Source organism: Pterocles gutturalis, unplaced genomic scaffold (genome assembly GCF_000699245.1).
Source record: "Pterocles gutturalis isolate BGI_N339 unplaced genomic scaffold, ASM69924v1 scaffold34072, whole genome shotgun sequence".
Lineage (NCBI taxonomy): Eukaryota > Metazoa > Chordata > Aves > Pterocliformes > Pteroclidae > Pterocles > Pterocles gutturalis.
This window is the reverse complement of record NW_010108978.1, coordinates 23,747-39,671: the sequence shown is the minus strand read 5'-3', so window position 1 is coordinate 39,671 and position 15,925 is coordinate 23,747. Positions and strand designations below refer to the sequence as shown.

At 39.7% G+C, this 15,925-nt stretch overlaps 1 protein-coding gene across 1 annotated transcript in view; it reads right to left on the bottom strand.

Annotated features, from left to right (window-relative positions):
- The window catches only part of CELF2 (CUGBP, Elav-like family member 2), a gene marked incomplete at both ends in the record, with an annotated part of 57,721 nt that overhangs the window by 19,928 nt on the left and 21,868 nt on the right, over positions 1 to 15,925 (bottom strand). The window contains one exon of the mRNA XM_010072827.1: positions 9,408 to 9,542. Coding sequence (XP_010071129.1) covers positions 9,408 to 9,542 — 135 coding nt within the window. The remainder of the gene's footprint in view (positions 1 to 9,407; positions 9,543 to 15,925) is intronic.

The following is a 15,925-nucleotide window of genomic DNA, read 5'->3' as shown; positions in this document are numbered from 1 at the left end:
AGCACCACTGAGTTCACATCCAAACCAGAGCATGATCATTTCTACAGGGAACTTCCAGCTGTGCTCTCACGTTTGTTACTGCTATCTCACACTATTTGGAGTGAGCTTTTGTTTGACTTGTGCCCTGATGCTGAAATGACCTCCATGTGGAGCCACATCAGCATAAAGCCCCTTCTAAATCACTTTCCAAAGAATTGCTGATCTAGAATCAATAAGGCTCCACTTGAGACCAGGATCTCCTGCATGGAGTACAGGTTGCTTCACACTGCCCCCCGAGTGCCTGCAACATCTTTGACATACTTTCACCACTCAGTAATAACAAACAACAAGCAGTAGCATCTCTCTATAAAAGAAAAGTGTCAGTAGAGTCCAAGTCTACAGTTCAAGGTAAGCAATGTTTTTGTTGCAAGAGTGCTCATCACATGCATATATGACAATTCAAGTTCTGGTGCATGGGAGAGGCTGGCCTGATTCCTCTTCATTTTCACCTCTCTAACACATCTGTCTTAAGATCAGGTAAAGAGTCCCTAGGAGGTGTTTGTCTTTCCATTGCTGCAAGATGTGCCTAAAATATTTGTTTACTTTAGACTCTTAGGAGTCCTGCCCATGATATTTTAGAATAGATATCAGATAAAGTATACACTGAAAAATTGAGTCTGTTGGTGAAAGAGTTATGAGTCCAGAAAGTGCATGGATAATAATTCCCACGGAAGAAAGGATTTTTAGTAGAGTGTGCAAGCACAACCTCATTGTCACAGCACACCACAAGATACAGTCATTCACCTCTGTAAGCCGCAGAACTCAAAGATTATCTTGTCTCATGTAAAATTACTCAGCCAGGTCCTTTGCAGACCATTTGTGAAGTAATACGCAGTTCAGTGTGGCACTGGTTCTTTTCATCCACATTGCACACTTTTGTTCTGTCAACAGAAAAGGCAGCCAAGGGTTTACTTTATTGGGTTTTAAATACGCAGTTGTTGGAGATATTTTTGTTTGGCCAATGCATAAAATAAATCAGTGGCCCCACATTCAAACAACCATCTCTTTTCAGACAATGCTGAAACAATTAGGTTAAAGACATTCGGAAACTTTAATTCCTATTATGATCCACAATTTATCCTGCCTTAGGAACACAGACAATGAATATCCACGGACACACACACAATTCAGTAGGGTTGAAGGAGCAGTGCTGGCAGTAGTGAACCTTAAAGAGTCGAAAGCTCCTTCAAGTTTTGCTAAGATTTACATTATTGCCTGAATATTATGAACTCCAGAGTTTTCTGGGCTTGGAACTTCTTGCAAGATAAGCATATAAGCTCACATATCTACCTGTGTAGCCAAGCTGATAGGATCATGTTTCTTTAGTAGAAAACAATCCAGAATGAACTTGAAATAGTACCTCCAACAGAGAGAAAAATAGCCTTTTTTTTACAAACTGGGATTCTTGTGACTTGAAATAGAGATTAAGAGTGGGGTAGAGAGACACTTTCAAAATATAATGGAGCATTATTTGCAGTATACAAAGCAAACTGGGATTCTTGTGACTTGAAATAGAGATTAAGAGTGGGGTAGAGAGACACTTTCAAAATATAATGTATTACAAAGCATTATTTGTATACTGCAAGCAAAGTAAATCCTGAAATGTGCTAAGGCAATGGATTTAATACTTTAGGAAGATGATAATGTAGTAATGTTTACAAAACAAACATGTCTCCTGTTGAATTAGATCCTACTAATCCACGGTTTAGTACTGTACACCGTTTCCTAAAAAAAAACCCCAAAGAATTAACTATCACAATGCTTCACTGAAAAACACGCACGTGCTTCTGTCCTTCAACATACAATCGGTATTTATGCAATTCTGATGAAACAGTAGGAAATTTCTGTGCCAAAAATTCATAAATTGATAATGTTGATTCTACAAAAGAGGTAAGGAGCTTTTAGCAAAATGCCTCTTTCTGCAGTTGTCTTCACTGACAGGTTCTGCCCACCCTAAGCCATTCAGCAACTGAACTTCCCTAAAAGCCTTTAGGCGGAATTGATGTACCTGTTCAGAAACCAATTTGCTAGGAGAATATACAAAGACCTGTTACATTTTAAGGGACAAATATGCAAACAGGTCACTCCAGTTAATTGATGGCCTGTCTGCTGCCATCGGCACCCTTCAGGTTATCACTGGCTCGTTTTTCCAAATGAGACCAGGGAGAGACAGCACCGTTCCAGAGAGGCTCCGCGGGAATTCATCACCCTTCACCTCTCCCTTTACTGTATTGGGACTCAGATTTTTAGCCACAATTCCTCCTCTTTTCTTCTATAATTATTTAAGATATTTAGAAGCATTATTAGAAATACAAATCCAGGTCAAAAATGCATGCCCAGTTTCCTATTTTTGGCTCCAGCTTGTGTTTGGATGCCTGCTTAAGGGTGACCTAATTATCAGATGGACTTGGCACCAATATACCTCTCCCAGAAGTAGCATAATCTCTGGGCACTAAGAGTAGACAAAATCAATTAACTTATTTAGGAGCCTAACCACAGACTCAGAAACTTAACACTATGTGGGTAAGCCCAGCGGCCACACAACAGTTGAGAAATATACTTCTCCCATCACAAATCTCTTTGAACTATGCAGTTGAGTGACAGGCACTGGGTGGTGGGCATGCTAAGGCAAGGATTTTCTTCCATGGCTTCCTTGCAAACACATACTTTTAAAAAATTGGTGCTGAGATCAGGGTTAAGGCATTGGACTGCTCTGTCCTCCAAGCACTAAGATAATGGTGCTAATAATATAACTAGATTTCAATATAAAATTGGAAATCATACACTTGGGTTGTTTCAGCATCCATCCAGGATATGTGTACTGTGTGTACACTGTATTTATAAACCTTTAAGATATGTGTTATATTTATCGATATTTATCAACTGTATCTTTATCCTAAAAATAATGAACATTATACTAGGGAAATTTTCCATGCACTGCAAAACTAATAAAGCTGATTAAAAATATTTTTTAATAATGATATCTTATTTTAATTGGTTTTATAATAATGTATTAATTCCACATGAAATGGTACAAAAATAATCAATTTGTACTACAGTATGAAGAGTGCCTTTCTGCCTTTTAAACCGATCTTTTCCAACATGAAACATCTCCCTCAATTCATTCTTTAGCAAACTGTCAGACCTTCCTACACACCTACTGGTAGGGTTATTTTTGGATCATCCTGGAAGAAAATCACAGCTATCTCAGTGGGTGTACTGGCCTCTAACAAAATGTCATGGTGGCAGCCTTGCACTGCTGATTGGAGAAAAACGTATTGTAGTGAAGTGAACAAAAAGAGAATCTTCTAAGAATGATTATTTGAACGTTCTTCACTGCTTCTCGGCTGAAGCATCTTGTATATTTTATAAAATCTCTCATATTTCAACAATTGTGTTCACAACGTGAATACCTTCAACTAACAAAGACAATCTTCATGCTATATGAAGGGGCAGAGAAAATAACGAACCACTGATGCTAACTATAAGTTATAATGCTCTGATTTTAGCAAGGGGAAAGGATGAATGAATTCTTACAGGACAGGCACTGTATTCAGGTTTTTTTTCTCTTTTTCAGTTTATTCTATACTTCACAGACTTCCTTTTTTGGGGTTGTTATTCTTCAATGTCAGCATTTGTCTGAAAATTAGTATTTTTAGACTTTTGTGCTTAGGATAGCTCTTTTTCAACATAAGAGTTAATGGCTGAATTCTGATATAATACAGTAAAAGCTGGGCTGGATTTTAAGAGGTTGTTAAAGAAAAAAAAATTGTATTTTCTACACTGACAGTACTTTTTGCAGAAAGATTTCTTCTTAAGTTTACACAGCAGATAAACCTGAAGAGCTTTTTTACCGAAGCATGAATAGCTATTTCAGCCATGTGAATAAATAATAGTTTAGAGAATCAAATAATCATGAAAATGTCACGGAAAATCAGGGCTTCTATGTCTGAAACTGAATTAGCTTCTGGTTTAGAAGTTCTATCCCCCCAGCGCTCAGAAGCTATATTGTGTATGTTTAGGCAGATAAATTTGGATGTATAATTAGATGTTTCATCTCTTCATTTGCACATAGAAGGGCTTTCCTACTGGCTACTGAAAAAAACATTTATGCATGAATTTTAAGAAACAAAATTGAAATGAGCTCACAGAGGCAGTGGAATCTCCATCCCTGGAGTGATTCAAACCTTGACTGGACATGGCCTTCACCAACCTGCTCTGACTGGTCCTGTTGTGAGCAGGAGCCTGGAGACCTTGGGAAGTGTCTACCAACCTATGTGATTCTGTGACTCTAACATTATGCAATTAAACAACAGAAGTCCATGCAGTGATGGAGAAGGGCAAGACAACAAAATAAGCTGGTGTCTGAAACCCAACTTCCATATTCCTTCTGTGAGTACAAAACATTTTTCTGCTATTGCTTAATGTGAGTTTGCAAAAAGATCAGGAGCTTCATAGCTCCTGAGATCAGGAAATGTTTTACAGCTGTATCAACCTTGTACCACTCAGGACAGTCAGAAAAACACTATTACTCTTGTGAAAATTGGGTAGTGGGTCAACAAGTTGGTTGAGGAGAAGCTCAACATAACCTGGCAGTGTGAGCTTGGATCCCAGAAAGCCAACTGTGTCCTGGACTGCATCACGTGAAGTGTGGCCAGCAGGTCAAGGGAAGTGATTCTCCCTCCCTACTCCACTCTTGTGAGACCTCACCTGGAGTACTGCATCCAGCTCTGGGGCCCCCAACATAAAAAGGACACGGACCTGTTGGAGCAGGTCCAGAGGAGGCCACAAAGATGGTGAGAGGGCTGGAACACCTCCCATATGAGGACAGGCTGAGAGAGTTGGGGTTGTTCAGCCTGGAGAAGAGAAGGCTCCAGAGAGACCTTAGAGCAGCTTCCAGTGCTGAAAGGGAACCTACAGGAAAGCTGGAGAGAGACTTTTTACAAGGGCACATAGTGAGAGGACAAGGGGTAATCACTTTAAACTGAAAAAGAGTAAATGTAGATTAGATACTAGGACGAAACGTTTTCCTGTGAGGGTGGTGAGGCAGTGGCCCAGGTTGCCCAGAGAAGCTGTGGATGCCCAATACCTGGAGGGGTCAAGGCCAGGCTGGATGAGGCTTTGAGCAACCTGGGCTAGTGGGAGGTGTCCCTGCCCATGGCAGTGGATGGAACTGGATGGGCTTTAAGGTCCCTTCCAACACAAACCATGCCATGAACAGAGGAAAATTAAGGTAGGTACTCTGATCATGAGCTTGTATGTTCCTCCTTCACATCCAGCTCCAGGCCCTCCCACCACCCAGTGAATTATCTATAAATCTCTGCAGGCTCTGGAACAGCAGCCTCCCTGCGACCTCTTTGCTAGTCGATCCATTTGCAGGACTCATCAAGGACAGTCTCTGGAGGAGAGGACAAGGTTCTTGTCACTCAGCTAAGATTCATCCTGCCTAAACTGAGAAATTTACAGTGTTGATACCTGCACCTGAGGTAGTTCTTCCCAGTTAATGGGAAGTGCAAACTTTCAGGGCCCAACCAAAAGGGAGTTGAGACAAACCGGCTCAGACAACCTGGAGTCTGGTAAAAGCTACCCCAGCCCAAATCCTTATGTTATGAAATAGTGCAGGTACCTGCCTTTAAAACAGGAAAGTATTCTGAGCAAGTGAAACGAAAAGAAAGTGAAGAATTAATTAACTAAATAGAGGTGATTAAAGTAAATAAAGGAAACAATTATCATATCAAAATAAAAGACAAGAAAGATGATTAAATGAGTCTTCAAAAGACCCGTGAGAAACTCATGAAAGACGTAATATGCATTTACCTGGTTTTCATTCTTTCATGATTTCATTTTCATTTTTATTCACTACCATCTGATAATTGCAAGAAACAGCTACTTTAACCATGGGCAATTTAAACCATTTTAATTTTTTTCCAGGGCCAAGAGACAAAAGAACCTATTTATTGCCTGAGGGAATTTTTACTAAAATGAAAGCTTAATCTTTCATGTTTTTTTAAGCAAAGGCTTTTAAAAAATCATTTCTAACAATGCTGTAGGGAGAGACTTCCATGGGTATGCAAAATTGAAATTATAAATTTACAATTATAAAAAAATTAATAGTTTTGGGGATTGCATTGTCTCTGTTCTTTCTGAATGAATACTGTTTCAAGCTTAAGAGAAAGTATTTAGCACACGGAGGAGAATGAGTGTCCTTAGACTCACTTGCGGTCATAGCTATTTAGTAAGAATGTATGAGAGAAAGACCATTGGAGTTCAATTTGTTTGGAAATATGTGATTGTATGGACCTTGAAGAAGGAGTTGCATACAGATTGAACAGTCACTATTGGATGCTGAATATTTTTCTCTTCCTTTTGAATATATTGCAATTGGAAGCCAGCAGCAAAACTTGACATCCTCAAATATCTGATGCCCTGCTTGTTCCTCACCTCCTGGCCCGTTTTTGTGTGTTGCCAATGCATCAAAGTTGATCTGATCATCATCCCTCCATAACAGTTTGATACACTGAAGGTTGCTAAATCTTATCTATGTAAAATTAAGCTGCAAGATGAATTTTAACGGAAGTAACCACCTTTCGGGGCTCTTATGACACATGTTTACAAAGGACAGAACAAGAGCTCTTGGTCAAAGATTGATTCAGAAGAGATCTTCAGGAGAGATATAGTTATGTATGGGTAGAAACATAGACATGATTTATTTTGCTACCATGGTTTAAGGCATATTAGGAGGACATGCTCATGCCCATCCCTGTTCCATAGAGTTATTTTGCTTTCACAGCATCAAGAAAAGGATTAAATTTAAACATGTACCTTTGCACTCTCCTAAATTTGGGCCATTTTCTGAACAAAGAAATATTAATTTAATGCATTATCAGGAGAGACACAAACATTTCTTCCTGGGCTTAGTGCAAGCTTTGAAATCAGACAAAATAATTTACACTAATGAAACACATAAACTGAAGTGTTCTATGAAAAGAAAACTAGATCAAAAAATTATCCTCAAGGCCTCCAAACATCCACACATTGAAAGGCAGATTTACATGTCTTCTGCCAACATATTTCAAGTTTTGATGGAAATACTTTGAGCTACTATGAAAAGCTTTATTGAACTAAATTCATCTTCCAAAGAGCAGAGCAGAATTATTGAAGACATTATTCAGGTTTACAAAATATTTAATAGGGTGGAGAATGTGGAACCAGATAAGAAAGGTTAAACTGAAGGACATTCTAACAAGCCTTGATTTTAGGTTGGTTGTGCAGCACAAATAGGTCAATGCACCTATTTGATTAGACTTTCTCTTTGGCACACAAAGCCGACGAATATTAGAAACACTTGTGTACAGCTACTATCTGTAAGACTTTGAAAAGCAATTGTCATTCTGAATACACTATTTCAAGGGCTACATGTCCAGAATTTTTTGAAAATGTCACATCTTCAATGTGTTAGCCAAATTCATTCATCTCTTTGGAAAAACCTTGGTATCTGCCCTACAGTACCACCCTGCGCAATATTAAGCTCTAGTTATCCCAAAGAAGTATCTGCCCAGCCCGGCTGAAGAATCTCTGAAGACTTGGACATTGGATGAAACTACTTTCTAGGTACTCAAGGAGCCTCCAGACCAGGTTAAAAGAGGGAACTGCAAGTCAGCCAGGCTGGATAAGAGGATTGTTTTGGAGAGGGAGAGAGGAAAATGTGGATCTTAAGGAAGAATCCAAGTCCTGTGCTAACATGACAAGACAAAGAGCACGACAGAAACATGCTGCTGCCTGAGGTTCTGCTGCCACTTTGCTGCAGAGCAGCAATGATAGGGAAAGTTCCTTTCCAGCCCCGCTGCACTGCAGCGCAGTTCGTTGAGTCGCCCTAAGAAGTCTTGTCAGTACGGCTCAAGAAATGCTGAGTATGCTTTGGCAGGACAGGCTGCTCAGACACTTAACAGCTAAACTGCAGAGATATTACAGAGCATGCATGAAATACAACATTTCCACTTCTATAAATGGGTGACATTTAGACAGGAGCAGCGCAGAAGCACTGACACCGAGACTAGCCTTTTGCAAAGCGTTAAGCCCCAGCTCCAGGACAGAGGGAAGAGATTGCTCAGGTTTAAAAAAAATATTTCAGCAAACCAAAATTATTTTCACCCAGCCTGCTTCTCAAAGATGTTGCAAATAAATATTATTTTTAGGTCAAGATGACGCTCACACCATAAACAGGAAAATGCTGCACAAACTTAGTATTAGCCAAGCTGCCTTCCATTTAACCTCTCCCTAGAATCTAACAGGAAGCGATGGCCAGCTTTAACACCCGTCACCATGCTTGGTCCCAGATCTATTGTACAGTGAAGAGTGTTTTTCTTACCGATGGGCTCAAACCGTCTGCCATGAATTACTTTTTCATGGGAAATAAATACACACTTAAACAAGATTAAACAAAAATGTTCTTTAGTGGTGCTTAAAATAATATGAATGTTTTTTAGAACAGCAATAAACACACTTCATGATGCAAATAATTACACCCTGCAGCCTTTATGTAAAGATAAGTGTCTGGATTCTTGACTCAGATCCATCACTGCAAATCCAGAGTAACTACACTGAATCAACATCTCTCTCTGTGGATTCTGAAGATGCTAAAGTGTCACTGAACTCTGGATTTGCCCTGATTTCTCTCTAGGGTTTTCCAGACATGGGACATGCATGGCTGAAAAGTCTACAAGGTGGTCACAGAGGCACCACTAACTCTTATCCTGTTCCTTATTCCTCCATAAATCTGTCTTCTGCTTAGTGTAATGATGTCAGAATCTGCCTGTGTATTCTTTATGCATCTGATATCACTTTTGTAACTGTGCTCTCAGAAACAGAAGAAAGCTCAACTGAGGCTACATTAAGGAAAAGAGAAAGAAAAAGAGAGAAGGACTTCACAAAGTTTCATAATGGGTGAAGGAAATACGTGCATGATGTGCTCGGAATCAAAGATCATTCTCTCAGCGATTAAAAAGAACCACCTCAGTTGATTCTTTCTGTAGGATGGGAAGGATTGGCCCTGTTCTGAATTCTTTCTGAAAAGTATATTTTAGCTTAAATTTCCCAAGCAATTGTTATTTTCATGTAGAGTTTTGTAAGATGGGCCCATGAGGCTTTAATGGCCCCTGAGATGAGTCTGGAAAGGTGAACATGCCCACACTGGACCACAATTAGTTACTTGCTTAAAAATAAGCAACAAAAATTTATTCAGCTATTAAAAGGGTCTCTAGAAATTGTATGAACACAGAACTCAGACACAACATGGAAGCATTGGTTTAAACATCATCTTCCCAACCATTTTCATTTTTGTATTTTGAAAGCAAGGACTCCGCTCTTACCGGGACTCGTGAGGGCTCCCAGAGCACCAGTCGTTGTGGAGAGAGGATTTGCATTGGTGGTGGTAGCTGAGGTTTGGGCGGCGGCTGCTGCGGCTGCTAAAGTTGCCAAATTCTGTAACTGTAAAGCGTTCATGCCTGCGTGGAGAAGGAACAGGGTTAATTAAAACACGTAGTTAAAAAAAAATAAGCTATTCCATGGACATGGAGCTTTGGATGCATCTTGCCAAGAGATCCAATTCTGCTTTTCATTCCCAAGACATCTATAATCCGGGAACCAACTCTTAGAGTCCCCGAATAGCATCTCTCCCCTCTCTACCTTGGAGTTGAGAGAATACAACAAAGGCACCAGGTCATAGTTCAGGAAAATTAAACCTGGTTTATGCCTTTTTCTATAAGGGAACTGTGGAATTAAAAGTCATTTAAACTCAGTGTGAAGCCCAGGCATAATACTATTTCCTGACACAACAGGAGGTGTAAAGAAGATAACTAACGTTTAAAACTCATTCAGGACAGGGTCATATAATTGGGACGAATACAACTTGTTTCCTGTTTCCTCTGTATGTATCTACTGAGGCTACACTGTGCAGTAGTCAATAATTGCACTGATTTTCCTTTTCATGGTTCATTTCTAGAACCACATATGAACTAAGAACATCATATTAGTATCAGTCTGATCACAGAGCCATCACTGAGGTAGGGACTTTCAGGCCATAAGCTCTGGACTGTGGTATCAGGTCTACTCAGTCATCTGTCACTTCATTGGTTTTAGAAGATGTGGGGGAGATACACCTGCATTTCAATGAAGACCTTCAAGAAATGCATGCATTTAAATAGCAACAGCTTTAATTTAGGTGGCAAGTGAAAAAGGACAAACAATAAACAGAATTTATGTGAAATGGAAAAAAAGCTGACTAAGGAACTGACTTAAATCAGAGGGACAGGAGCCTGCTTTTCCAGAGGCCTTCAAAAGTACCTACCTTTTACCTCGGACTACACAAAGTACTTAGGCACTTACTCTAAGGTGAACTGCTTCAGTAAGAGACTAAAATGCAGATACAAGGTAGGCGCTAGAGTTAAACAGACTGGATCCTTCTCAGGATCCTCTGAATAAGATACAACTGTCCATAGGGGCGATGATCAGATTGGGTGTCTACGTACAGATGAGAGAGAGATTGTTTGGTTGGCAGTGAGAGTTCATCCTTTTTGGTTTGGACACATGAGGGAAATCTGTGCATGTTGCTTGCACCCTCAATACAATTGACAAAGTGCACAAAAGCCCCATAAAATACTGAAACAGTTTCATAATGTTCTTGTAGTCCTGATAACATAAGCACACACAAAAATATTAGGTGGTAGGAAGAGAAATATCTTTTTTAGACCAAGTGATATTGCTAGGAACAGCATATGAGTTTTGGCAAACACCCAAAGAAGAGCTTGAGTGCCTGGAAACTTGTCCAATTTTTTTCTGAATGTTAGTCTGTCAAACAAGAGATATCACTTCTCCCTGCACACTTTGTTTCTCAAACCAGGGGAACTTAAAAACTTGGAGAAGATGAAAAAAAAGAGGTTACACATAATACTTTGTAATTATGTTTGAGAAGGACAAAAAAATGCAATGAAGGAGAGGTATTTTCTAGGAATGGAGAACTCCTGCAATAAGGGAGAGCAATATTACTTTCAAATGCATATGTTGCAGACTCAGGTTGGTACAATCAACCAGCCCCATAAAGAGGTATTCTTATTGTCCAAACATTAGGAACTCTGAGGTGAACCTTGATATAAACATTTATTTGTGAATGAATCCCCAAATTTAAATACAGCATGTTCCAACAGGCAGGTCAGGTCTCAGCTGAGCACCTAGCATGCAGAGGTTCTAACTGGTGTGCCTCAGTCAAATGCCCAAAGTCAGCTCAGATGTCGGTGCTTTTGAAAATGTGACACAATGACCATGTTAGGAGCAAGGTTTTCGTTGATCCAAGATCCACCACTTTGCAGCGTGAAATCTGCACAACATACTTGGAGGAATTACGTAACCAAAAAAGCTCTTTCAGGTTTCTTTTGGAGCCTAATGACCATCTTAAAAAAATAAGGCTTTTGTTAAACCCTACCAACCCAAACTATTTTGCAAGGTGCAATAAAGCTACCCTAGTCACAAGTCATTATTAACCTAGACAATTAGGTGTAACTACTAAAGTGATCATGAGTCATTGTTGCAATTTGGTCAGCCTTCTAAACCAGTTCTTACAAAGTTTAAGTGCTTAAAATACAAAGATAACTCTGAAATGGCAAAACTGTATCTTAATTACATAGGCATTTTATAAATACTAAAGAATTAGATATTAGATACCTAAATGACTAGAATAAAACTGCTTAAACTCTCAAAGTCATCTTCTAAAGCAGGAAAAGTTGACTGAATATTTTAAAACCTTTTATTTTAACTATCAGTCTAAAAGTTTTAGAAGCAGCATCATATTAACAAATAAATTTCTGAAACCAGAGATGGTAAGGAAATTAATAATAATTTTCAAATCCTATCTCTGGTTCAACTTGCCAACTTTTCAGTCAAAAAGTACAATTCAGATAGAAATGCAGATATGCAAGCATAATTTTAATTTATTTTTTTAATTACTCAGTTGACCTACTTGCTTGTCTCAGGTGTAATTTTTTTTTCATTAAAAAAATCCTCTTTCTTTGATAGTAACACTCTGCAGATTATTTCAGACAAGACTTTAGGGATGGAGAAGACTTAAACTGGGGTCCAGCTTTTCGCAAACAAGTCAGACAGTGGTTCTCAAAATGAGATATGGAAACCATTTACATCCTGAATTGATATTTGGTCGTCAAATATAATTTATCTTCCTCTTTCATAAGACGTATAAGTAATTCAGCAAAAAAATGTCCAGCAAACACTGCTGGTCTTCACTGAGGCCATATTTCAAGCCATTCTGTAACAGAGATTTGGTAAAGCAGTGGGTTGCTCTCCACCATGGCAGCATGGTTTTCCCCCACCCACTGGTTAGTTATTCATCGGAAGGATCAGTCATAATCAGCTTATAGTTCTTCTGTGGGGAGGTTTCCACTTTGGACTTTCAAACAGTGCACATGGCAGGATTAAATAACAGTGAATAAATACAGAACAGTAGTAGAGACTGCGAAATGGCTTTACCTAGGTGAAATCCCACATGCGTGGACTTTTCTCCAACCCTCAGTTTAGAAGCAAATGGATTTTGAAGCATTTTAATACTGCTTTTTCTATTGTATTTTATGTGCACACCTTTGCCTATGCATGCCAGGCTGCAGAAGGCTACGAGAACGGAGCTGGAAGGCAGCATAAGTGCTGCTATACAGTACCCAAGGAAAGTACAGCAGGCAAGACAAGGTCAACAGGCAGTGGAACAAACAACTGCCTTTTTGGTTTCCCGAACCACCGTCTTGCCTCTGTGGATGCAAAACAAAACCCAGCATTGCCTCATCCCACAAAAACATTTTTTTAATAGTGGGACATTTCCTGTGGAAGCACAAGAGGAACCCATCAACTGGGTGAAGGAGTTGCACTGCCAAAAAAAGGATTAAGAAACGAGAGCTAGGCAGTGACGAAGCTGTCTCCCCACCCAGTCCGTTTTACTCTAGAGGTGACTAAAAGACACTGGCCACAAACCAGCTCTGCAGATGTTAGAGGGTGTCAGCTTTGGTGCCTTCAGGAAAGAAGACTGCTTGCTGTTGTCACACATGGAAAAGAGAAGGATGGCAAAGAGCCCCACTGAACTGAGCACCTGAATGTGACTGTCAGCAAGGACCCACAGCACACACCCTCAGCCAGCACACTCCAGAGCTGCTTGTGCCATCAGGTGTATTGCTTAACGTGCATCCTCTGTAGGACCCTCTGTCTGCTCAAATATATAAAAAATAAGTCCTGTCATCACTGTTTCACATTCCTCAGGCATGTTACCATCTCTGCTCCCTCTTTATTGGTTTCTCCCGTCAACTTGTCAAGTGCGTCAACATCCCACTTGCGAGGACAAACTTGGAGGAGGCAAACCAAATGTTCTCAAGTCCCAGACCCAAAAAGTACTTTGCTTTCAAATGGGGATTTTTGGTTCAATTGAACTTCAGCCAAGGTATAGTTCTGTGGGACTAATCTGCTCTCTCATTCGCTCCCCTTTCACACACTGCCTTCATACATTTCGCATCCTACAGCTTTTTCAAAACAGTCCCAAATCCCGCAACAGAGCTGGACCACAAATGAGTAGATCGTTTTTATTTGAAAGTGCTGCTCACTCAGCAAATGCACCTCTCTCTGAAGAAATGCAAATTGCTTAATGCTGAAGAACAGCCTCACAGGCAGAGCTGCACATGAAAAATGAAAATTCCCCTGTAGGGGGAAAAAAAAACTTCTGGGTAAGGAATAACTCTTGATCTTCATGATGGAGACGATGTTGGGAATTAAAGGGAAATGATTAAAAAAAAGAGAATCACAATACAGTTTGATTCCATTTTTTAATAACATGTATTTACCAATGCGCTATCAGCTTGGCAAATATTCAAGATTGCAAGGAATTTCAACTTTCATTTTGTTATTTAGCAGATTAAAAAAACAATTAAATTATGTACAAAACAGATGCACAGTATGCCTTCCTCGAAACTTAAGACTTTAAAAAAATTATTTATAAGGATAGGGGCATGAAAATTTAATTTAATGTTCACCTTAGGTAATTTTGTGTCTTATTGTTCACAGCAATTACCATAAATCTACATATCAATAAGCGAGAACAGATGTCAGTTGTTACAAGTGCTTGCCAATCAGGCCTGTTAAAAAGTGACAGATGGATGGTGATAGAACATTCTCATAAGGCCTATTAGCACATGCGGAGGAAATTTTTGTAGTGCTGCACAGTCACAGATGCAGTTCTGTGAAAACACGGGGAAATTTGAGAGCACGAGATTTACATTTTACAACTTCTTGCGCTGCCTCCGACACAAACTTTCATACAATGAGGCAATTTGCCTCATTTCAGTCACCACAGCTTTTCTCCTGTGATAACTGTAAATTCGGAATTACTGCGTGTTTGTAGAGGAGGCAACAGAGTCACAAGCCGTTCCTGAAGACTTCTTAGGTCTCATCAGCTCTTGGGTTTCCAAAAGCATAATAAAATCATATTAGGAGGTAGCTGAGACTTACTTGCTGAACAAATTCCTAATAAAGGAAGGCACTGGCTACATTTTGTTGACAAGAAATGCATGGAGAGTTTCAAAGTCAGTGGTGATTATCAGAGCCAAATCTGGACAGCTCATAGGCAGTTCCCACTAACTTGAATTCCTTTTCTTTAGAAATTTTATCCTTCCCAATCATTAGGATTTATTCCTTCTGAATTAAATCCTGACTGCACCTTAAAAATTGTTGATTAAGATAAAATTTATAATCTCCAGGCCAAAAAGCAACTATTTGCTAACACTGCCGTCAGCCATTCCAGATGCTGATGGTAAAAACGGGGGTAAAGGCTTCATGGCCTGTGTCTAAAAGAGTGTGATGTTATTCCAGCAATAGTCTAAGAATTAAAATCGACAGGAGACCTGAGCACTACCTCCATCGAACCACATATACTCTATGCCTACCTTTAGAAAAGCTGCTAATCTGAACAGTGCTTCAGGTATCCTGACAATTTAGTGTTTGATTTAGCAAAGCCCTTAAAACAACTTTAAAGTCCACATTTGATTCTGCCCTGTTTTTTTAGGAGTACGTGCTTAAATCCGACTGAAATCTAGAGTTACTGGTTGACTCACGTAGGATTTCAGCACATTTTCAAGCTACGAATGCTCTCAAAACACCCTGGCAAGAAATGTGCTTTTCTCAATTGCAACTTCCCAGGCCTAGTGGGAAGGATTCATCTGATCTAACTTTATCCAAATAAATGCTACTCGCCCAGGATCTTGCTGTAGTCAAAGGAGAGAGTGTGAGAAGATGATTCATCCGATCCTAAAATAGAGAGATTAACACCAGCCCTTGGTAGGATGAACTGCAGCCCGGGAGTGACTCCCTCTTCATTGACATCGCGGGGAGACCAGACGCCTGATTTCCAAACTGCTGAGGTTCAGTGGCATGAATTCCACCCACAAAGGAACGAAGACAATAAAAAGCCCCTCTCCTTCCTTTTGCCATTTATGGAAAGCCCAGCCAGAGCTACAGATCTTGAGCCCAGACTCAGCCAAACTTCCACATCATGCTCTTTTACCACCTGAATAAGCACGTCTCGTAAACTGCCGAGCATTGGTTTTCCTCTCAAGGTGCCTCTCCTTCTCCTGCGAGCAGGAGCAACGTGTGGATTGAAAACAGCCTCACTTGCTTCAAACTCTGCCTCTCCAGAAATGCTAAATGGAGTTGTTTATTTTATTAGCTAAAAAAACCCCCAAAACCTAAGCTAATTGTATGGGTTAAATTAAGCAGGACTTTCAATGGAATTACTCTTACAAAAGCTCAATGTTTTCAGTCCCTGAGGTCTACATTTTCAAAACTGGTAGTT